General features: G+C 42.5%; 2 protein-coding genes across 4 annotated transcripts in view; both read right to left on the reverse strand.

Moving 5' to 3' along the window:
• LOC115111439 (endoplasmic reticulum mannosyl-oligosaccharide 1,2-alpha-mannosidase-like) overlaps nt 1-907 on the reverse strand; it is a 61721-nt gene extending 60814 nt beyond the window's left edge. The window contains exon 1 of one of the 2 annotated variants that reach the window (XM_029637480.2): nt 566-907. The gene's annotated coding sequence lies outside the window, so the exon portion shown is untranslated. The remainder of the gene's footprint in view (nt 1-565) is intronic. The other variant, XM_029637479.2, reaches the window with a different exon arrangement.
• A 318-nt stretch (nt 908-1225) lies between these two features.
• si:dkey-61l1.4 (collagen alpha-1(I) chain) overlaps nt 1226-23186 on the reverse strand; it is a 34541-nt gene continuing 12580 nt past the window's right edge. For both annotated transcript variants that reach the window (XM_029637047.2, XM_065011491.1), the window contains 59 exons: nt 20481-20519; nt 20320-20373; nt 20037-20090; nt 19761-19868; nt 19546-19599; nt 18860-18913; nt 18458-18502; nt 18266-18319; nt 18019-18063; nt 17789-17842; nt 16839-16883; nt 16685-16738; nt 13911-13955; nt 13683-13736; nt 12954-12998; nt 12789-12842; nt 12530-12637; nt 12250-12303; nt 11861-11914; nt 11506-11550; nt 11273-11326; nt 10520-10564; nt 9967-10020; nt 9796-9849; nt 9660-9713; nt 9311-9364; nt 9164-9217; nt 9001-9045; nt 8830-8874; nt 8383-8490; nt 8104-8157; nt 7922-7975; nt 7694-7747; nt 7463-7570; nt 7304-7357; nt 7031-7138; nt 6865-6918; nt 6693-6746; nt 6551-6604; nt 6390-6443; nt 6153-6260; nt 6015-6068; nt 5851-5904; nt 5669-5722; nt 5465-5518; nt 5291-5344; nt 5069-5122; nt 4892-4945; nt 4733-4786; nt 4490-4543; nt 4307-4360; nt 4167-4184; nt 3974-4027; nt 3759-3821; nt 3282-3447; nt 2989-3095; nt 2793-2873; nt 2464-2646; nt 1226-2313 (listed from right to left, as the gene is read on the reverse strand). In XM_029637047.2, coding sequence (XP_029492907.2) covers nt 2155-2313; nt 2464-2646; nt 2793-2873; nt 2989-3095; nt 3282-3447; nt 3759-3821; nt 3974-4027; nt 4167-4184; nt 4307-4360; nt 4490-4543; nt 4733-4786; nt 4892-4945; nt 5069-5122; nt 5291-5344; nt 5465-5518; nt 5669-5722; nt 5851-5904; nt 6015-6068; nt 6153-6260; nt 6390-6443; nt 6551-6604; nt 6693-6746; nt 6865-6918; nt 7031-7138; nt 7304-7357; nt 7463-7570; nt 7694-7747; nt 7922-7975; nt 8104-8157; nt 8383-8490; nt 8830-8874; nt 9001-9045; nt 9164-9217; nt 9311-9364; nt 9660-9713; nt 9796-9849; nt 9967-10020; nt 10520-10564; nt 11273-11326; nt 11506-11550; nt 11861-11914; nt 12250-12303; nt 12530-12637; nt 12789-12842; nt 12954-12998; nt 13683-13736; nt 13911-13955; nt 16685-16738; nt 16839-16883; nt 17789-17842; nt 18019-18063; nt 18266-18319; nt 18458-18502; nt 18860-18913; nt 19546-19599; nt 19761-19868; nt 20037-20090; nt 20320-20373; nt 20481-20519 — 3813 coding nt within the window. In that variant the 3' untranslated portion in view covers nt 1226-2154. The remainder of the gene's footprint in view (nt 2314-2463; nt 2647-2792; nt 2874-2988; nt 3096-3281; nt 3448-3758; nt 3822-3973; nt 4028-4166; nt 4185-4306; nt 4361-4489; nt 4544-4732; nt 4787-4891; nt 4946-5068; nt 5123-5290; nt 5345-5464; nt 5519-5668; nt 5723-5850; nt 5905-6014; nt 6069-6152; nt 6261-6389; nt 6444-6550; nt 6605-6692; nt 6747-6864; nt 6919-7030; nt 7139-7303; nt 7358-7462; nt 7571-7693; nt 7748-7921; nt 7976-8103; nt 8158-8382; nt 8491-8829; nt 8875-9000; nt 9046-9163; nt 9218-9310; nt 9365-9659; nt 9714-9795; nt 9850-9966; nt 10021-10519; nt 10565-11272; nt 11327-11505; nt 11551-11860; nt 11915-12249; nt 12304-12529; nt 12638-12788; nt 12843-12953; nt 12999-13682; nt 13737-13910; nt 13956-16684; nt 16739-16838; nt 16884-17788; nt 17843-18018; nt 18064-18265; nt 18320-18457; nt 18503-18859; nt 18914-19545; nt 19600-19760; nt 19869-20036; nt 20091-20319; nt 20374-20480; nt 20520-23186) is intronic.

Consider the following 23186-nt stretch of genomic DNA (forward strand, 5'->3'; position numbering starts at 1 on the left):
GACACGGTTGTTTTGATCAATGAAAGAGAGAACATTTGAATTAGACAAGATGGCTGCGTATACATTGTTGGATCACTTGGCACAAAACATGTATTTTAATATCGGAGCATTTTATAAATTCAAACCACTTGCAACTGGACACGGGAATTTTAGAAGATACATGTTTGGCCCAAAAAAGGCTGGTCGAAAATGCTCTGTGCTTCTCCAAACAGTACCTATCCTGTAACCGCTACTGGAGCGTCACATTAGCCCGTTACAATCTGCTAGCTAGAGGAGACTATGCCCGAAGTCTACTCGCAACAGCTGGAATGTATTCATTACGGAAACAGTTTACCGTGTAAGAACCAAACGGGAGCAAAACAAGAGTTTCTATTGGACAAATTCAGGCAGGTCCCTCCCCGTTTCGTTCCGTTTAAGAAACGTTAACCAACAGAATCTGCGTAATGAACACGCCCCTGATAATTACGACTGAAAACATCCTCGCAAACAAAAACAATGTGCAAGCTAACACAATCAAAACGTATACTAAAATAAGACGTTGAATTTAGAAATAAATGTACTTTACCTTTTATTCAACAGTGTATGGTATCTCGTGCTCTTCAGAGCTCACAATTCCAATGTCCTAGATCTTGAGCGAAGCTTGACCGATTCACAAAGCGACTATAGACCGAGGCATTACGAGGCCTACAGCCTAAAAACAAGCAGTTACACGAGTAAAGTTAATTTACTACAAACGATGAGCATGTCTAACAGGAAAACTGCAAGTGTTCGTATAAAACGATTGCATACCTTGAAGAGAACGATTCTCTACTCAAAAGCAGCAATGCAATATCTATACATGCCACGCGCTCAGTGCTAGAAAAAGTAACCTGACCGAACAGAGCGGAAGCAACAAAATACATTCGTTGATACAAGTCTGAGGATGATACATTGTAAATACACGCCTTTCTCTCAAATCAACACTTCGTCCGATTACTTTTAATGAAACATCAGTAGTTCATTTTCATTCGAATCTAGTCAAATCACATCGTTTTCAATTGTTTCAAGTTTTACTGAAAATAAAATAGCTTATTTTCAAATGGTTTGGGTGCTCAATAAATTGTGTGTAATATTCCATACGATAATACCAATTCATCAGGAATTAATTAGTACAGTCCCTTCATTTATTCATACATTTCCGTCTAACAACAAAAGTACTATTATCTCGGGGGCATAATACAAAACATGAGAATATGAATGATTGCTATTTATTCAAACTTAAAAAGAAAAACAACAAAGAAAATGGCCAGCATATAAATTAAGTAAATCACACAATTAAATACATATCTTGAAACAAAGATGAAACTGAAGAAAAACGTAAAAACACATTTTTTTTTTTTACAGTACTGCATTGTTCCTCTGTATCAACAGAAATCAAAACATCACAATTTCACAAATGGTGATTAGGTTACTGCATCTATCAGGTGATGCAATAATGCATACAATATTATCACCAGACAGAATTCATTGTCATAGTTCCTAATAATAGTCAAAACCAAGGGATCAATATTGGAATGTTTCTTAGTTTCTAACTGCAGATGTAAGGGTATAGTGTGTATATAATGACGTAGAGTGAGCACGGAGCTAATAAAATAGAGATTTAGCTATGTCTCCAATTTGGGACACATTGTTAAATTGCAGCAGTGAAGGTTAATGTGTAAACCACAGTGCTCTTCATCAAGAACATACCTGAATTAAGTATGGGAAACGTGAAAAAATAATTATAGCAACTTTTAGCATTTAAAGAAACCTCGGTTATTTAAACCAATTACATAAATAAGCATGTTTCAATATCACCAGTGAAATCAGTGTAAACAAAAATACAAAGATCATTTCTCTCAAGAATATCACTGGCCTCTGAAAATGGAGAGACTAACCAGTTCATATTTGTAACTGGTCAATCTTTGGATAGAGAAAAGAGACACTTTTTCCTGTTGGTTGGTACGTCTACTTTGTCTTAGCAATAAACAAGAATGTCATGAGAAGAGGAGAGATGCTGATGTCTTTCTCTGTATCTGTTTCTCTCCCATTTCTCTGGGTCATTTCCCCACTGGCTGGTGGTTGTCTCATTGTTGTCTCTGCTCTTATCAGTCCTTAGAGAGTGTCTCTCTTCCTTTAGCTGAAGCACACAGGCCCAACAGTGAATCCAAACTCCTGTGTGAGGTCACTGCTGCCGAACACTGCCAGATCTCTCAGGGGAAGCAGATCCAAGTCCTCACTCTCAAACTGGAACACCGCCTCACGACGGCCTCCGGAATGCAGCTCCTCAGAGGGCTGCCAAGAGAAACACAAAGTACATTAAGTATTGAAGTGACTCTCTTCACCATCTCTCAACAGCCTTCCCTCCTCACCACCACCACCACCACCACCACCACAATCTAATACAGTACATGGTAATCATTATAGGGTAGTCTAATAACATACCACGCAATCTTGTAATGTCCCCAGGTAACTCTGTCTTTGTGTGTCTGCCAGGAACTTCACCTCTCTTTCGCCTGGTCCCTGTATGTTCCCAGGCTGGCAGGAGTAGGTGATGTTCTGACTGGTGAGCCTGCTGTTCAACCTCAGGAATCTCATCTGCACCACGTTGGGTCCTAGATACTCAAACTGGGAGAGGGCATGGAAGGAAGGAAATCAAACCAGAAACACAAAAGCATTTCATTGTACTGTGTACACCACATGTATCCTTTGCATATGACAAATAAACTTTGATATGATTGGATTTGAGAATCATGATTGGATTTGAGGTTTACCTGAAAGCCTTTTTCCTTTGAACTCAACCAATGAAATGAGTTATTTGTCCCAGAATCCTTCAGCCATGCTTTTACTGGCACCTGAAGTTCGAATGTATTTCATATGTTATTACATACATTTAGCATATGTTATTACCATATTATATAAGATCTAAAGTTCAGTGGGTCCCAGAGCCAGAAGTGTGTGTGCAAGTACCTGAGGCTGGAGCGGAGACAGACAGGTCTTTGGTGCTGCAGTGAAGTCACAGTAGACCAGAAAGGCATCAGCTGGGCTGCCCTGGTTAGGATCAATGTAATACATCCCTGGAACATGTAACAACCTTTACATCAGAAACTGAGCAGGGTTCCATCTCTCTGCTGCTGTACAACCGCTCCCACACAAATCCAATAAGCATATTGTACATTTAAGATGCTTTAAAATATCTGATACCAATATTGTGGTATTAGAATATAACAGAGAAGTCTTCACATTGTGGAAAAAGCGCATACCATTAGTGAAGTTGGGCTGGGAGAGCCAGAGCTCCAAGCAGGTGGTAGCCGGGTGTTCTTTAGTGCCATCTGGTGGATCTATGAGCAAGTGCAGTTCTTGGTGCAATAAATCCAGCAGAGTCTGGATCAGGAGGTAGTTGGGCTTGTCTGACAGGTACATGAGGTCCTGATCAGGCAGGGGGTGAAACAAGGAGGTGTTGTAATATAAATAGTTATGGCTAAATTTGCAGGGTAGCCTAGTGGTTAGGGCGTTGGACTAGTAACCGGAAGGTTGCAAGTTCAAATCCCCAAGCTGACAAGGTACAAATCTGTCGTTCTGCCCCTGAACAGGCAGTTAACCCACTGTTCCTAGGCCGTCATTGAAAATAAGAATTTGTTCTTAACTGACTTGCTTAGTTAAATAAAGGTTAAAAAAAATGGCTTTAGTTTCAAAATGGAAGTATTTGGATGTGCTTGGATAGATTACCAACGACTTGCCTTGAGTTGTGCCAGAGAGAGATTCAGAGACGTTCCAGGGGGGCCAGGAGGTCCAGGGAGGCCCTGACATAAATAAGGAAAAACAAACACAATATCTAAATGAATCTCATTGCCCTGGGATGCCAGATTGGGTCAGGAATGATTTTGATTTCATTAAACAGATGTAAAGTGTCTGCTACTGTAATGTTTTGTGATGTGAGTAGGGTCATACTCACAGGCAGGCCTCTCACTCCAACAGGACCTGCTGTTCCAGCAAATCCTTTTAGACCCTGACAATTAGGCAAATTTAGTCAGTGCCCTCAGTCAATCCCCCAATCTCCAAATAATTCATTGACAAGACACAAAGGTATGAAATAAAAAACAGAACAAATGTGTGTATTTGTATTTAGAGAACTGTTATACACATACCTTTTCTCCAAACAAACCCTATAGAAAGAGAAAATTCATCACATTAGCATTTACTTTTTTTCCTGTATAAGTATGTTTATGATATTTTCAGAAACACAAGGGTAATAACAGTACCATATTTCTGAAAAAGGACAACTTACAGGCAGTCCAGGTAGACCTGGGGTCCCCCATTCCCCATGAGGACCAATGTCTCCCTACAAAGACAGAACACATAAATCACTGTCAATACAACTCAATAGCAATGCCACGATTAATGATGAATACTTAACAGAACACTGAGTCGGAACACACTAGACGGACAGATACTAGAAGGTGCATCTTACTTGTTCTCCTTTTAGACCAGCCCTCCCTGTCTGACCCAAAGGGCCTTGTGTCCCCTGAAACAGACACTCAACTGACTCAATAGATCATGGAACTGGGTCCATTATTACATACAGGAAATGTATAGGGATATGAACATGGGAATGATGGAGGCAAAATGCATCCATAGTGAATCTACATTAAGATTTTTAGTACATCTGACTCAAGTGTAATATGCTTCTTGGGATAAATGAGTTCAAAAGTACCTTCAACCCCTGACCTCCAGGAGGACCTGTTAATCCCATCTTCCCCTTCTCTCCCTGTAAGTTTAGGGGAAATATATTAGTGTCACATAAAATGAGCTCAAAGTGCTGTACTTCTTCAATCATATCATAATCCTGTTGAGGCTTCAGTCAAGGTCTTACCTCTATACCTGGGCCACCCATTAGACCCTTCTCTCCGTGTAAGCCAGGTGTCCCCTTTGAGAGAAACAAGGGACGTTATTTGCTGAGTTTTGGGGACCCAGTGATTGAGTTATACAGCTAATCCTCCTGGCATTGAAAAGTGCACACAGCCTTTCCAAAACAGATCAAATAACTTACGTAAGGCCCTTGTCTTCCTGGAGGCCCGGTTGAACCAAAATATCCCCTCTTTCCCTGTAGGCCAAAGAAAGGTCAAATCCTGATTAAAATGTGATGCCCCATTGACCTTACACAAACTCTCACCACTGCAAAATATTATCAAGGTGAAGAAACATTATACTGTATGTTATGGCGAATGCAAAATCGGGCCAGAGTTTCTCACGGTCAATAGTGATTACTGACCTTTTCTCCTCTCTCTCCACCTAAGCCTTTGCTTCCAGTTTTTCCTCTATTCCCCTTACATGGAAACAAAAACAGCTTTTAGAATCAAATGAAGAATCAAAATCCATATTAGTTGGAACGATAAATTTTTAACATATGAAAAAGAGACTGAATAAGCAATGGTGTAATTCTCACCCTCCTTCCAATGTGTCCGGTCTTTCCTGGATACCCATTTCGACCATCATACCCCTGACAAAAAGAAAGACCTACAATCACATACTACACTAAGTGGACATTATGATATGGCCTTTGATACAGGTAGGATGTCAGAATGGGACAGAGTGCTAAATACTATATATGTAGATGTAAAGACGGGTGAAAGGTGAAGCTTAACTGGACCTTTTGACCTTTCTGGCCTAGTCTCCCCTCAGGGCCTGTTTGACCTTTTGGTCCCTGAAGAGCAAAAGGGTAATATTGACTTATCCTAAAACGTCATCAGTAGACGTTTATTTCTGGTGAAGATATTGGAATATGTGTGTTTCATTTGTATATAAGGTCTAAAACGCTATTGTAGCACTTACCAAAGGTCCTGGTGGGCCAACAGTTCCCTGAGGCCCCACCTCACCAGGCAAACCCTAAGAGTAGGGATGAGTAAAAAAAAAACATCAACCAAAATGTTTACTAACTTATGTCATGTTGCCAAAGACATATCAACACCACAGTTCATATGTGTCTGTGTTCCTACCTTCAATCCAGGAGACGCTTGGGGCCCCCTGTCGCCTGGAAGACCCTCTGGCCCCTGGACCCGACAGAGACATTCAGACCGTCATCTTAATGAACAATTTAGATGTTCTCTAGAAAGAAAGATATCAATCAGCCTCACCTGCTCTCCTGGTTCTCCTTTATCTCCAGGCTCGTCTTTGGGCCCCTTAAGTCCGGGGAAACCCTTTGGACCAATCTCTCCCTGTCTCCCCATGCCTCCCCGCACTCCCTACAATAAACCAACAAAATTGAATTATGACAGAAATTGACCATGCAAGTGCAATCAATGATGCTGTGCATATGGTTTGAATTACAATCTTATCAATATAAATTGGCAGATGATTTGGATACTAGGTACCTTTGGTCCATGTTTCCCCATGTCACCATTCACTCCACTGATGCCTGACATCCCCTGTCATTAGAAGACAACAGCTCAATAAAACCAATCAAGGCTACAGTTACATTACTCTCTATAATTCATACATGAAAATGAACAACAATTTTGCTGGCAATACATACCTTAAGGCCTGAGTTTCCAGGGTTCCCAGCCATACCATAAGGGCCTTTGTCCCCCTAGAGAAATTACAACTCCATATTACTGTACAGCTCTTTGGCATCATTGTCCCGATCGTGATTAGAGAATTTCAACATCATACTGTACCTTCTGCCCTTGTGGTCCATCAGCCCCAGCTAATCCAAAAGGTCCTGGAACACCCTGGAACAATAACAGGTTGTGAGGCAGAGTATACGACAAAGCCATTAGAGACATTGCCATTACTGAGTAATAACAGATGTTCTAACTATCAATGCACTCCAGTCTACTTCAAACCTACTTCCAGTCCAGACAAGCCCGATGGTCCAGCTTCCCCCATCAACCCCACCTGGCCCTGATGAAAAGAAACAGAACACTGTTGAAGCACCAAATCTACATGTCACACACACATCACCTCTATTAAACCATCAAACATTAGTATAGAATACACCTTATCAGTCACTCACTCGTAGTCCTACGTAGCCCTTCTCTCCCTTCACTCCTCTTTTCCCATTGTCCCCAAGAGCTCCTGAGGGCCCCTCCAACCAAGAAAATCCACGAGGTCCTATGTCCCCCTAGAGAGGAAAAACAACAATATGGAAAGTATCAGATTAGGATTTGTATAGCAGAGGAGCAAGAAAACATTTACAAAGACTCTTAACAGGCATTGTATAATACATATAGAACCACACATAAAGCATATATTAAGTAGTCCTTCTTTATCCTGTTAATTCCATTACCTTTTGTCCTTTAGGACCAGGATATCCTCTGTTGCCGAAACCTCCCATCTCTCCCTGCAACAGACAATCACAGAAAACCATGATAACCACATCCCAAGCTGATAATGATGGCAGCCTGTGTCTGTAGATGAGCTTGGTAGAAAGGGTAATACAACTGACCTCTTTGCCCCTTGGCCCAGGCTCACCCTGCATCCCCTGGGAGCCCTGTGGCCCTGGCTCTCCCTGTAGTCCATTCGGCCCTGCCTTTCCAAAGGGACCTGGAGCTCCCTGTCTCACAGCAACATAGATGGGGTCAGAAAGGTGGGGATAGAGTAGTGAGCGATCTAATTAACATATTTGAACTGAACTACTGAAAAAGGGAGGAAATCCTATTGTGATGATGTCACTGACCGGTTCCCCCTTCCTGCCAGATGGCCCCTCCTCACCAACTGTTCCTGGGGGACCCTGGGAGGCAGGAGAATACAGTACAGGGTCATCAATGTCAGCCATGATAGCACTATTGCAAAGGTATTGTATGATATACCACACTTTACACCATGAAAACAAGAAATAGCAAAAAACACAACATCAGTCCTAATGGAGGTGGATGGGTACGACTGTCTAAGAACAGACACACACCTGCTGTCCATCCAGTCCAGATGGCCCACTGTCCCCAACAGGCCCTGCTGCTCCCTAAACATACACAACAGTACAGTACATCACTCAATGCATTACTGGCTGTCATGATTCATGCTTTATTCCTTTCAATCTATCATTGGAAAATAGAAAAAGACAAGAGCTAGGGCTGGCATTGAACTCACCTGCACTCCATTTTCTCCAACCTGCCCCATTACTCCATCTATCCCAGGAGTGCCCTGGATACAGTAGATAAAATAGATTATCAGACTCAAGAGTGACTATACATGTGTTGATAATACATGTTAATATCTGTAATGTTCATTAAAATATTTAATCAACAGAATATATAATAATACAAAAATAATATAATATACTAATATAATACCAATATACAGATAGGCCTCTGATGACATTTTTAAATTGGAATTAAACAATGAGAAAGATGAAAAGTACCCACTTACTGGAAACCCGGTGGGTCCGGCTAGCACCTGAGGCCCCAGCGGCCCCTGGCTTCCTGGGGGGCCTGGCTTTCCTGTCTTGCCCTCTGGCCCTGGTAGGCCTGGAGGACCCTAAGTACATAGCGGTTAAAGCTTTGGGCCAGTAAACAAAATGTCACTGATTCAAATACCAGTGACCTTGAGCAAGGCACTTAACCTTAATTTGCTCCAGGGCTGCCCCTGTAAAAAACACATTGCATTGCACCTATCTGATGTATGTAACAATAAAAACATATTTTTTTTATTATCTTCTGATTCAACCAGAAGACAAATATGGACCATAGTACATTCACATCAGCCAACCATGGACCTCATAACTTAATCTGTCTCTAGAAAACAAAATGACCAAATCATCAAAGTGCCATCTAACCAAACAAGAGGACAAGGACATGATTTAAAAGTGCTACTCACTGGTGACCCCTGTATGCCATTGAGTCCATTGTCTCCTTGACGACCCTGAGGTGGATACACCAGAAAAACATCATGGCAGAGTCAGGCTGTAACCCCAGGGGGAAACCTCATCCAGTGTGTCTAAAGCTAGTCTGTATTAGTCAAATGGTCTTAAAGAGTGAGCTTCCTTACCTGAGGTCCAGCCGGCCCTCTCTCTCCATGAGATCCCTTTAACCCCTATAGGACAGATCAAAAACATCAACGTGGTAATAAAAGGTATCTATGTGTAATATTTCCACCAATATTAGTTTACACTATTCTTTCCATAATGTGAGTGTCAGTACAGTGTACTCACTGGTGGTCCACTCTTCCCAGGGATACCAGCGGGACCTCTCACACCAGGTTCCCCCTGAGGTTAGACAGACAGACAGGTGGCATTCAATGAAATCAACAACTATACTAACACTAACATGTGGTAGAACTGTATGGGGTATTTTCTTACCCTCTCTCCAAAATGACCAGGTCTCCCAGTTAAACCCACTGCTCCTGGGTAGCCCTGTACAAGGAATGGGTTTCCACAGTTACGGTTACAGTTGGTTGTTCCACACAAAGTTGGTTGTTGGCAGTAGTAGGTACCACTGCACTAAGATGATAATAATTGGTTTAAACATCTATCTTTTACACTTTTCTTAGAAAAAAGAACAGATTACAGTAACACCTACAGAGCATGAACTCTCACAGCGGGATTATAAAAATACTTTTCTAAACACATTAAGATAAATTAAATGTAGACTGGTTATGGCCACTAGCCCACTCTAACACCTTGTTGGGGTTGGACAGGCAACACTTACATACATGCCCACTGGCCCCTGGCGACCCTCCACGCCATCTTTCCCTGTGAAGCCCTAGAGAACAGAGAGACTCATTAACGAGAAATGTCGGTAATATTTCGGTTTGAGACAGAGGCTCTTGGCCTACAGTACTCACCCTATCACCAGGTGGCCCAGGACTGACGTCTTGTCCAGACTTTCCTGGAGGACCCTGTTGAAATCATGAAACAGATATAAACATAAAGGGTAAGAATGGGTAGGTTGAGGAGGGTGACAGAATGTGCAGGTCCAGCAATGATAGGTGAGCGACATTTATTGTTGGACATACCTGAGCACCTGGGGGACCTGCTCGTCCTGGTGCTCCCCCCAGACCTGAAAATCCCTGGATTTATGACAGAGAGGTTAAACACACATTGACTCGTGAATATACGACCATGTACTGTAGCAACAAATGTATACCCTAATAAAATGTGCCCTACCAGCATCACATATCAAGACTTTACAAAGCAGTGTTGAGGACCTCAGATCATCCCTGGCTGTGCCATGCTGAATGTGTCTTACAAAGACACTGACTGACTGAGCCTACAAACCCCTGGGGATGATCAGGGCCTTGTAAACCTCTTTACTGGTACACTATCTAGTCTTATCTGTCTGACATGTAGGTGCTCATATAAACAGGAGAGCTGGGACAGCAATAGCCACCACAGGCAAGCTGTTATATCTGTGTCTAAGGAGGATCATCTGAAAAACAACCAATCACACCTCTCTTTATTGCTATGGTTTATGAGAGTTCAGCAATGATTGAGCCATTTGTGTTTCTTTTCTTTTTACTGTTGACTTTTACTTGTTTAGAGCTGATTGGTTAAAGGGGTTTGACTCACTCTGTGTCCTTTAGTTCCAGGAATACCAGCAGAACCAAGCTCACCCTACAATCACACACAACAACACAAACATTACACATATTGTTTTTATCATGCCATACATTTATTTTCTGTACAGATGTAGGATCTTAATTTTAGTCAGTTTTCTACAGCAGGGAAAAAATAATCCTGCAGCAAAGGAAAATTTGAATTATTATGTGGATTATAATTAATGGACATTTTTGTAGGGGCAAATCAAGTCTGACATTTCAAAGCGGACATTTTAAAACTCAAATACACTACAATTTTGCATTTTCTGTTGTGCAGGAAAGTTCTCTGCAACAAAAGAATGAACAAATTAAGATCCTACTATCTATCTATCTATCTATCTATCTATCTATCTATCTATCTATCTATCTAGGAATACCTAGGATAGGATAAAGTAATCCCTCTCACCCCCCCCCCCTTAAAAGATTTAGATACACTACTGTTCCACTGGATGTCATAAGGTGAATGCACCAATTTGTAAGTCGCTCTGGATAAGAGCGTCTGCTAAATGACTTAAATGTAAATGTATCTATCTATCTGTACACAGAACTTATCCTGAAACCTACTTATCAACTTATCCTAAAACCTACTTATCAATAATGATTGAAACCGCTGGGTTAGTACCTGCTCAAGGAACTGCATTGACAATGCACAGTAGACAATAAGGAGTCAGTAGAAAATTCTAATAAGTGATATTTAAAAAATTAAAAGTTATAAAATGGGAACCTGTGTACCAGGCTTTCCTTCTGCACCCTCAGTTCCAATGAGGCCTCTAAAACCCTGCAACATAACACACAGACATAGACACAAACACGTCTGGCATACATACCACACACAACAAGGACAGCTGATTGTTACTATCACACAACAAGGACAGCTGATTGTTACTATAGCTACATTATCCATCAAGGATTGTCTGTCAAGTAATACTCATATGAGAATGAATACTGTTCTCTTACCAGGATTCCAGGTATACCAAAAAGACCAGGCTGTCCAGTACGACCCTGGAAATAGAAGATATCAGAGGGAGAATGTGATTATTCCCCCAGTCCCAACAACATCTTCCAGCAGAGGGTATAGTAATGTATCTACAAAGATTATCTATTACAGCAGTGTTTCCAAACTCCAGTCCTCCAGTACCCCACATTTCTGTTGTAGCCCCGAACAAGCATACCTCATTCAACTTGTCAACTAATCATTGAGCCCTCAATGAGTAGAATCAGGTGACTTTATCAGGGGCTACAACTAAAATGATACTATTGGGGGTACTCGAGGACTGGAGTTGGGAAACACTGTATTTGAGGAGACAGTTACCCTGGGTCCTTTAGGTCCTGATTTCCCATTATGGCCTGGAGTTCCCCTGTGGCCCTTAGGTGGAAACAAAGAGAGACATTCAAAATTAAGATTTTGAGTCTGTATTATGGCATGTGACACAAGAATATGGCATGACATAACTCTGTCAGTATTATATTGTATTGTATTGAAACTCAGGTTATAAGACTTTGACATCTTTGGGAAGCTGGCCATTCAATATTGGCTCATTGAATGCAGCTGCATGTAGACTAGAACAAAGGAGAGGTCTAACAGAAGAGCTCTAGTTGTTCCCTCAGGACATGAAGTTCCCTCAGGAAAAATAAAGTAATTCTACGTCTAAGTCTAGTTTGTTGTAATCACTCCACCAGACAGTGATAAACTCTGCTGACCTTTGACCCCTCCTTTCCAACCACTCCCTGGAGGCCGACCTCTCCTTCTTCACCCTGCATGGGAGAGAAAGGGATCAGAGCCCTCTCATCAAAGGTTCAAATGAGCCGTGCCATTTCATAAACACAAACTACAGGTATCCAACATAATCCTTCATACATTTTACATGAATCATGTATCAGTATATAACAGCAGAAGAGGTAAGTAGGAAGATGAGGAGTGTTATTAATGTATGTTACAGTAATAAAGGCTGTGAATAGCAGGTGTCATCCTGATGTTTACCGGAATGCCTTGGGGGCCAGCTTGACCTCTGACACCAGGAAGGCCTGAGAGGCCACTCTGACCCCTCTCACCCTGACGGCCTAGGATCCCTGATGCACCAACAGAACCCTGAGGAAAAAAATACTAATGGTATCAAAACAACATATAATATGAAGGTTTTCACAACCATTTTTATTTTAACGAGATCTTCATGAACATGGCCTTTGTGATAGTCATGATTCTTGTACTACTGCATCCAAACCCATAATCAAGTCTCTACCCTGTCTCCTTTGGGTCCAGCATCTCCTTTGTCTCCATCTAGTCCTCTGAAGCCCTATAGGAAAAGTCAGATCTGCTCAGATAGGATTCATAGAATAGAGCCTCACTCCTCTCTAAAGATGTCACTCCTGTTTAATAAACAAGATAATAATTATATACATCTTACTGTGCCACCTGGAGCCCCCTTCAGACCTGGAATTCCAGCAGTCCCCTAAAAGACAGACAGATACTTCGTCAGAGAGAGGAGAGGAGGTAGAGAGACAGTGACATGGATTTGTTTAACTCATAAAGTCACACAGATGCTGTAGATTCTCTACACTACAGTGTATCCCAGGGTATCTAGCGAGATCGGATGTCAGGCCCATTGTTTGGTGGGATTAAGTGGGTACCCTTTTACTATATACTATGTTAAGAGTAAATATAGGTATGCCCTCATCCCAATAAGGAAACCCCTGTAAAACAGATTGCCATATCCAAAATATGTTTTCCATTTCTGTTGTTTTAGAGCTTGAACTAAAACCAGGAGCTAAAACATGTGAGTGAAATACCAGCTGGCAGAGTTGTAAAATGAGTGAGAAGTCAACTCATATGTTTCTGTATAAAAGCCAGAGTCAGCTCTGAGATGCAAGACACATGGAGATTTGTGATTTTAAAGAACTTTATTGCTGCAGTGAGGCCATAAGTCAAACAACAAAGCTGGCGAATAAACCTTTTTTGTTCTGATGACCCAGTTTTAAAACAGCTTTTAGAATCAGTTTTCACAATAGTCTATGTTGGCATGTTGATTATGCCATGCAGAATGCTGTTTATGTTTTATCCCAAAACGTGTTTGCAGCCACATGTCTATCCAAATAAAAATGTAGAGTAATGTGCAGCTCATCCACAAAGAACTCACCACGGGCCCTTCAAGGCCTGGTAAACCCTTCATGCCCATTGGCCCGACTTCACCCTTTAGAGAATCAGAAATAGACAAACATAATCAAATAGACTAAACCAACTCCTACCAGGTGCCATCAGCAAGTGTCTAGGGGATAGAGGCAGGGGTTGATTTATGACTGGGCCTATGTGGGTTTTGACAAGAGATTAATTTTATTAAACAGAAGATGAACGTGACTAAACTTACCATGTCACCTTTTTGACCTGGAAGACCATACATCCCTGGATGTCCCTGACAACAAAATAAATGAGAACATTCAATACTGTTTCAGCAAAATAAAATGTTGACGTATGATGAGACTATATGCAAGTAGACCAGTTGTATGCATACACATTGTGTATGTCAGAGCCTGTTTTATTAATAGGTCATAAAGTACATCTAAGTCATCATACAGTTTGATTGCAATAATGAACAATATGATTATACGGCCTGTCCCAGGATCTGAATCACATGGTTATGAGACCATCTGGATATGGCTAATATTTCACTAGACTGAGACTAGCCAGGAGATGGATATTTAAAAAGTAGGTTTTCACATCTACACCACTGTCTTACTAGGCTTCAGGGAGAGCCCCATTGTCTGCTCTGCTTGCCAGGAGCCAGCGTTTGGTGTGCAGGAGCAGTCATTAGGACTAGACCATGCCAAAAACTAAACAGGTAGCCCCAAACTCAACTCAACATTTACTGAGAGAATACCAGGAAAACAAGTCATCTCCTAGATCTACTGTAGCTGGCAAGAACATTGAGATTTCCACCAGTGCTATTATTGTATGAACTGAAAATGAGTATCTATAATCATATAATTTCACCAATTTTGCTGGCACAGTATATCAAAACGCATAAGGATCAAGTGAATATTATAACCACAGAGCCTGTGTATTTGCTGTGCAAATTAGCTGGCATGTCTTACTTGCAGTGGCGGACTGGCCATCTGGAATTTCGGGCAAATGACAGATGGGCTGGTCCATTTTTAGTAGACCTGGGATTTGCCAGGGACCTCATAATATGATAATATCACGATACTTAGGTGCCGATACAATATGTATTGCGAAAAATATGTTGGCTCACTATTTATACTGAACAAAAATATAAACGCAACATGCAACCAATTATTTTTTTTACTGAGTCATAGTTCATATATATATATATATATATATATCAGTCAATTTAAATAAATAAATGTGTCCCTAATCTATGGATTTTACATGACTGGGAATACAAATGTGCATCTGTTGGTCCCAGATACCTTTAAAAAAAGGTAGGGGCATGGATCAGAAAACCAGTCAGTATCTGGTGTGACCACCATTTGCCACATGCAGCGTGACAGTTCTCCCTCACATAGAGTTGATCAGGCTGTTGATTGTGGCCTGTGGAATGTTGTCCCACACCTCTTCAATGGCTGTGCAAAGTTGCTGGATATTGTTGGGAACTGGAACACGCTGTCATACACGTCGATCCAGAGCATCTCAAATATGCTCAAGGTGTGACATGCCATGGAAGAACTGGGACATTTTCAGCTTCTAGGAATTGTGTACCGACCCTTGTGACATGGGGCCATGCATTATCATGCTGAAACATGATGACGGCGGATAAATGGCACAACAATGGGCCTCAGAATCTTGTCACGGTATCTCTGTGCACTCAAACTGCAATTGATAAAGTGCAATTGTGAGGCCTCCCGGGTGGCGCAGTGCTAGCTGTGCTGAGACTCTGGGTTCGAGCCCAGGCTCTGTCGCAGCCGGCCGCGACCGGGAGGTCCATGGGGCGACGCACAATTGGCCTAACATCGTCCGGGTTAGGGAGGGTTTGGCGAGTAGGGATATCCTTGTCTCATCGCGAACTAGCGACTCCTGTGGCGGGCCGGGCGCAGTGCACGCTGACCAGGTCGCCAGGTGCACGGTGTTTTCTGACACATTGCTGCGGCTGGCTTCCGGGTTGGATGCGCGCTGTGTTAAGAAGCAGTGCGGCTTGGTTGGGATGTATTTTGGAGGATGCATGGCTTTCGACCTTCGTCTCTCCCGAGCCCGTTGTAGCGATGAGACAAGATAGTAACTACTAACAATTGGTAACCACGAAATTGGGGAGAAAAAGAGGGTAAAATTCAGAAAAAAAAGAGGAGAAAAAAAAGTGCAATCGTGTTCATTGTCCATAGCTTATGCCCATACCATAACCCCACAGCCACCATGGGGCACTCTTTCCACAATGTTGACATCAGCAAACCGCTCTCCCACACGATGCCATACATGTGGTCTGCAGTTGTGTGGCTGGTTGGACGTACTGCCAAATTCTCTAAAACTACGTTGGAGGCGGATTATGGTAGAGAAATTAACATTAAATTCTCTGGCAGCAACAGCTCTGGTGGACATTCCTGCAGTAAGCATGCCATTGCATGCTCCCTCAAAAATTGAGACATCTGTAGCATTGTGTTGTGATACAATATTCCACACCTGTCAGGTGGATGGAATATCTTGACAAAGGAGAAATGCTCACTAACAGGGATGTAAACACGTGTGCACAAACTTTGAAATAAATAAGCTTTTTGTGTGTGTGGAAAATGTCTGGGATCTTTTATTTCAGCTCATGAAACATGGGACCAACACTTTACATGTTGAGTTTATATTTGTGTTCAGTGCGAAAAGACAATGGAGAACAAGCTTTTGAAAAAACGGAATTTTGGCGTAGGTACAGCCGACTGGCGCTAGCTAACGCTACCTACAGAAGCAAATATATATACTTTTTTAAATATTTTTTTTTACAAATGTATACTTGGAGTCAAATATCAATATAATATCGTCAACAAATAATATTGTGATATTTTTATTTTTCCATCACAAATGTTTAGCCTAGTGGGCCTTTATAACTAGTTTTATTTTTGCGCAAAATTATCTTTATCTGTCTAATAATGTGGGCCTCAAGGACTAAAATTGTCTGGTGTGGGGGCCAAGTCCTCCCCTGCTTACTTGGATTCCTCGAAGTGCAGGAGAGCCTCTCTGTCCTGACAATCCTATGGGACCCTATGAGAAAAACAATAGACAGAAGAATGAGTTCAGTTTGAACAAATATCTGAAAGAAATAAGGAAGTCTCGATGACAGGAATATAACAAAGACACATACTGGAGGCCCTTTACGGCCAACTGGTCCATCTGGCCCTGCTTCTCCCTGTGAGGAACACAGCAGAAGGACAAACCCTTACACAGGATGACTGTTACTGTACATGGCTGTTTTTCATTAATTGTCAAATAAAATGAAATACCATGCAGTCTATGTCAATCAAAGTTGTTGTGAGCACTGCGCTCAGGTGCGTCGACCAAAATGCAATAGAATTCCAAAATTGTGTAGCTGGTCCGCACTCTCCTGTTGACAGACATTTTATGGAAGTGGGCCATAGAACTGACAGTGTATTGGTATAGAAAAGGTTTGGGCTACACGTAGAGGTGGCAATATTGAAAGAACTTTATACCCAGGTGGACTTAATGTGGAGTTGGATTTGGTGCCTTTTTTGTGACTAGGCTGCTTGTTGCAGGGGTGTTCTGAACCTAGCTTCTAATGTTAATTCCTATTTTCCTGTAACTATTTATAGACATTGTTTTTCCAATGCATTAAAGAAAGTTACTTGTTTCAATATTAGATTATGTATTGTATATTGAGATGCCTTATTGAGGGGCGGCAGGTAGCCTAGTGGTTAGAGGTTGCAAGTTCGAATCCCTGAGCTGACAAGGTAAAAATCTGTTGTTCTGCCCTTGAATAAGGCTGTCATTGAAAATAAGAATTTGAGCTTAATGGACTTGACTGGTAAAATAAAACATGTGTGTCTGTTCCAGGAGAGCACACATGAATGCACCTGTTGGTCATTACCTTTAATGAGCTCACACTAAAGAATCTCACCTTAGGAGGATGACACTGTTGAAGGCTTAGGCCAAAATGTTTGTCGATCGATCCACTCCTGAATGAAATAGAAACCTTGAATCTCCATTTTGAGTGCAGACCAGCTACACAATTCTGGTCTGTGCCAATCAATCATCAATCCACTGCCCACTGTGCATTGGTAAATACAGTATACTGACCCTTGAGCCGTTCACCCCCTGTGATCCAATCATACCAGTAACACCTGGAGCCCCCTGTTTGGGCACATACAGTACATATGTGAATATGCAAATACAAAAAAACAATGTCCATTGTTTTCCTGTGCAAGTGGTACGTCTGCACTGATTTGTCAAGTGTGTTCTGACTGCGGCAGTAAAGTAGGTAGATGTGATAGTAACCGTAAGAGCTTGCATGATACTCCTACACTCACCATTGGCCCAAATGGACCTTGGGCGCCATCATACCCAGAATCACCCTGAAAAACAGAAGAGATAGGGACACCTGCACCAGTTGTTTTTTGTTCAGAGCAACAACAAACATGTGTGCTGTTGAGGGTACTGGAGGACTGGAGTTGGAAACCACTGATCTAGAACACCCCACCATCAAATAGTGTGGCTGCATGGATTGTAACACAGTTGTGTTCCATTAGGATTATTGATTGTTATTCAAAGTCTTACCTGAGGCCCAAGTGACCCTGAAAACCCTTGGACTCCTCTTTTACCAACCGGCCCCTGAAATTAAAACAGTTATTGTATGATGCACAAGCTTAATAAACCACATCTGTATTACCCACAGTACAGTCAAAACATCAGCACTTATCAGCATTTGAGAGCTGAATTAGGGCCAGAGGATAAAAGTGTTCTACTCACAAGTGGGCCAACAGAACCTGGTTCCCCTGGCTCTCCTTTAGAACCCTGGAGAACATAGCAAGAAATATGTCTACACTTGGGGAAAACTACATTACTAAGCATAGGCTACAGATGATCATGATCGTGAAAAGTGAATTAATATATTTAATATAATATATACAAATATTCTAAGTGTGCCTTTGATAGTGAAAGTGCAAAAACATACAAGCATGTTCCAAACAGGCTTGGATGAGTTGAAAAGAAACCAGGTCTGGTGTTGAGCAAAGCAGCCATTGATGTTTCCATCCACTAGAGAGCAGTGCAATAACACTTTGTGGACATGTGCAGAACAACATCAGCCTACTTCCACTTTGAGAATAAAAAAGGTTTAAAGAGTAGCAATTTTGATATTTAAAAAGTTACCTTCTCTCCAGTCTTCCCTCTGTCTCCACATGGACCTGTCTTGCCAGTGAAACCCTGTAGTTCAGTGAGGAGAGAGACACAGGAGACGTGCCAGTGATACTATAAACCAGGGCTCTCCAGCCCTTTTCCTGGAGAGCTACCGTCCTGTAGGTTTTCTCTGCAACCCTGATCTAGAACACCTAGTCCTAATAATTATCTGGTTGATAAACTGAACCAGTTTAGTTGCAACTCGGTTTGGAGTGAAAACCTTCAAGAGGCCAGCTCTCCAGGAACAGGGTTGGAGACCCCTGCTATAAACCAACATGCATAACCATGGGGTTTGTGGTGTCCCCTAGTGCCATCAGCTGGTGACTGGTGGCATGTTTGGGATCCAGGCAGCTTCACACACAAATGTGGAATCGGTCATCATCATAAAAGGGGAATAGATCACAGTAACTAACAGACTCTAGATGATGACTGCTTATTACTAGAGCCTGTATGATGGTTTTCCAGGTTCTGTGGTCAGGAAAAGCTCCTGGACCTACAGTCATGCTGGTTGTTTCCACTGTCTGGGTATAGTGTATGAATTGTGAGATCTGACCATAGACACAGTTTGGAGAAGAGTGCTTGTTTGACAGCCACTTCCCTGCACTAATCTGGCATTTTGCCATACAGACATGTAGTGTACCTTACACTGGTATTCTCACCTCATCTCCTCTCTCCCCTGGAGGAGCATTCTCTCCCTTATAGCCTGTAGGACCCTGAAATAGAAACCACCGCCATGCCATTACAGTCATAGAGGTCCATACTTTCTTCCTTGTTTCATTCTAATCAAATATTGTATTGTATGAGTTGATTTTACTCAGTTAAAATGTATAGATTGACTGTAAATAATGTATCATGTGAATGTATTTGGTGTTACCTGAAGCCCAGGCAATCCCGGTGGCCCTGGCTGTCCATCCAGGCCATGCTGACCATCTCTGCCCCAGGTCCCTCCTCGACCTGACACACCCTTCGGCCCAGGGTAACCCTGGCACAGACATAACACCAGGCATGATTCATACATTTAACTGCTTAGAACAAAACCTCAGAGAAGACTAGGAGATCTCAGATGGTAGACAATACTGAGCCTTGAATGTGCATTAACCACTAGGAGAACATTTGTATAACAAGTTGCTAGTTGTATTGTTAAGATTACCATGTCTCCCCTGTGTCCTGGCATTCGTCTGTGTCCAGGATCTCCAGGAATGCCCTGCAGAAAAAAATAAAAACATGTTTTATTGTCACATACACCAGATAGGTACAGTGAAACATCGACACATTTTTCTCCCTGGCTCAGGTAATCGAATCAGCAACCTATCAGTTATTAGCCCAACGTCGCCTACACTTACATGAATGTCTTTGCATTGATAAATTCATGTAAGGGCATATGACCATAGTTTATTTGTGATTAGTGTACAGTAAATGGATATATCACTCACTGGTAGGCCAGGTTTGCCCATTTCCCCTATCGGTCCAGTAGGTCCCTGTTCTGTCTGAGGATTTAATAGGAAGAGGTCCATCAGTAACACACTCAGGCACACACAGCATCTTTGACCCACTGTAGTGCAGTTGGCACACATCACTGAGTTGTGATACTTACAGGCCAGCCTGCACGCAGCAAATGGAAGAAGGATGATCGCTGGAAAAAACAAGCAGAGGTCATTGGCATAATATAGGACTGAGAGTAGTTACATCATGGGAACGAAACCTGTCTTACGACAATAACACAACTTCCCCATGTCTAGCTAACAACAGCGTGTTAAAACTACATTGTAATGCACACTCTGCTGTCCTGTATATAATGGCAGGAACGGTAATGTTTTGTTTTTGTTTTTTCGGTGAACAGATGTGTTAAGCTCCAAGGTAGATTTGGGCTCATACAGGCTCTACTGCAACCCGATTACATTATATGGAATAAGTGCCAGCTACTTCACCCAGATACTGCTGAGAGGGAAACACGCAACTGTTTGCTCAAGGTCAAATCTCAACCATAATTTCTTGTAACACTTAAGGTTGTTACATTGAGATGCAGCCAAATGAAATAAGGGCAAAGTGTTGAGAGCCCCATGCAGTCTCTCTGCCTGCTCAGATGGTAGATAAGGGATGTGGCATTGGCACAGAGCATGCTGTCACTGTACGCTGTGGGCTGGGGAAGTTGGAGGCAACTGACTCCCACAGAATTACACATAGGGCCGCTGGTTATATGAAACCGCCTTAGCTGCCACCGCTTGGGTAGTGTTTGTCTTGGCCCAGAGCTCCGGTTCAGGTTCTGCTCCCCAGGGCAGAAGGCTTGCCTTGCATGCCCAGTTAAGGTGAAGCTCAGAAAGGATGAGAGGCCTGGACCTCCCCTAAACCTGGGTCTCCACAGACTGGCCTAGCTAAACTGAGGGTGAGTGGGGGGTTAATAGGCTGTCAGAGCCCCCAGTGTGCTCCCAGCTGCCAGCAACACTGTAGACCATTCACACAGCTCAGGGCCTTTAATCACTGGAGAGAGAGGGGGAATCCAGAGCAGATGGGCTGACCGTTGCATCCTACTGGCCGTTTCAGTTACAATACTCCCTCCGCTGACACATCAAGCCTCATTACTGTAGTTAGCTACATCAGAGTGTTCCTGATGGAGCTGGAGACCTGCTTCAGTCTCATTCAGCTGTGGCCATCCAAACAGGCTTTAAGGCTGTAGCTAGAAAACACTGGGGGAAAGGACTAAACAAGCCAGCCCTGAAATGGAAGCAGATTTTACCCCCAAAGGATCACAGAGGGCCTTGAGTCTATAAAAACCTGCCTAGGTTTACATTTTCATTACATATGGAAAAATATGCCCTTGCCTAATCTAATCACACATCAAGATGTTTATGTGGGAGATAAACACGACTCGAGAAAGTAAAGTTTGAATACAACGTATCCATTTGAATATGAGATAAAGGTGGCTCTTGTGTATAAAATCCATACTAGTCTTGTGTATGTGTGTATGATTATAAGATACAACTTTTATGCTGTGTCACAAATTCATTGATCCTTAAAATATACTTCCAGTAACTTATCTGCCACGTTGATGCACTTACAAAATTGCAGCAATCAACTTAATTCAAGAAACAAAGCATTGAATTATTTGATGTAAATAATGTAATCAAACTGAACCTTTGCGACTAAATATTGTATAGAAGATGTCAAATCTGGAGTGATAAATGTTGTAGGGAAAAGACACAGAGCAAACATACCATCACCCACAAAATCATTTCACTGTCAAATCCACACTATTCAAACACTGAAAACCAAATGTTTATCAAAATAAAAATGGTTTATTTGTGTGATCACGCTCTCTGTAGCCGATGTGAGCAAGACCTTTAAACAGGTCAACATTCACAAAGCCACAGGGTCAGATGGATTACCAGGACGTGTACTCAAAGCATGCGCTGACCAACTGGCAAGTTTATTCACTGACATTTTCAACCTCTCCCTGGCCGAGTCTGTCATTTCAAACAGACCACCATAGTCCCTATGCCCAAGAAAGCGAAGGTAACCTGCCTAAATGATTACCGCCCCGTGGTACTCATGTCTGTAGCCATGAAATGCTTTGAAAGGCTGGTCATGACTCACATCAACACCATCATCCCAGAAACCCTAGACCCACTCCAATTCGCATACTGCCCCAACAGATCCACAGATCACGCAATCTCAATTGCACTCCACGCTGCCCTTTCCCACCTGGACAAAAGGAACACCTATGTGAGAATGCTGTTCATTGACAACAGCTCTGTGTTCAACAGCATAGTGCCCTCAAAGCTCATCACTAAACTAAGGACCCTGGGACTAAACACCTCCCTCTGCAACTGGATCCTGGTCTTCCTGATGGGCCGCCCCCAGGTGGTAAGTGTAGGTAACAACACATCTGCCACGCTGATCCTCAACACAGGGCCCCTCAGGGGTGAATGCTTAGTCCCCTCCTGTACTCCCTGTTCACCCACAACTGCGTGGCCAAGCACGACTCCAACACCATCATTAAATCTGCTGACGACACAACAATGGTAGGCCTGATCACCGATAATGATGAGACAGCCTACAAGGAGGAGGTCAGAGACCTGGCAGTGTGGTGCCAGGACAACAACCTCTCTCTCAATGTGAGCAAGACAAAGGAGGACCGAACAGGCCCCCGTTAACATTGATGGGACTGAAGTGGAGCGGGTCGAGAGTTTCAAGTTCCTTGGTGTCCACATCACCAACAAACTATACTGGTCCAAACACAACAAGATAGTTGTGAAGAGGCATGACAACACCCCCCCCAGGAGACTGAAAAGATTTGGCATGG

Source organism: Oncorhynchus nerka, linkage group LG27, assembly GCF_034236695.1.
Source record: "Oncorhynchus nerka isolate Pitt River linkage group LG27, Oner_Uvic_2.0, whole genome shotgun sequence".
NCBI lineage: Eukaryota > Metazoa > Chordata > Actinopteri > Salmoniformes > Salmonidae > Oncorhynchus > Oncorhynchus nerka.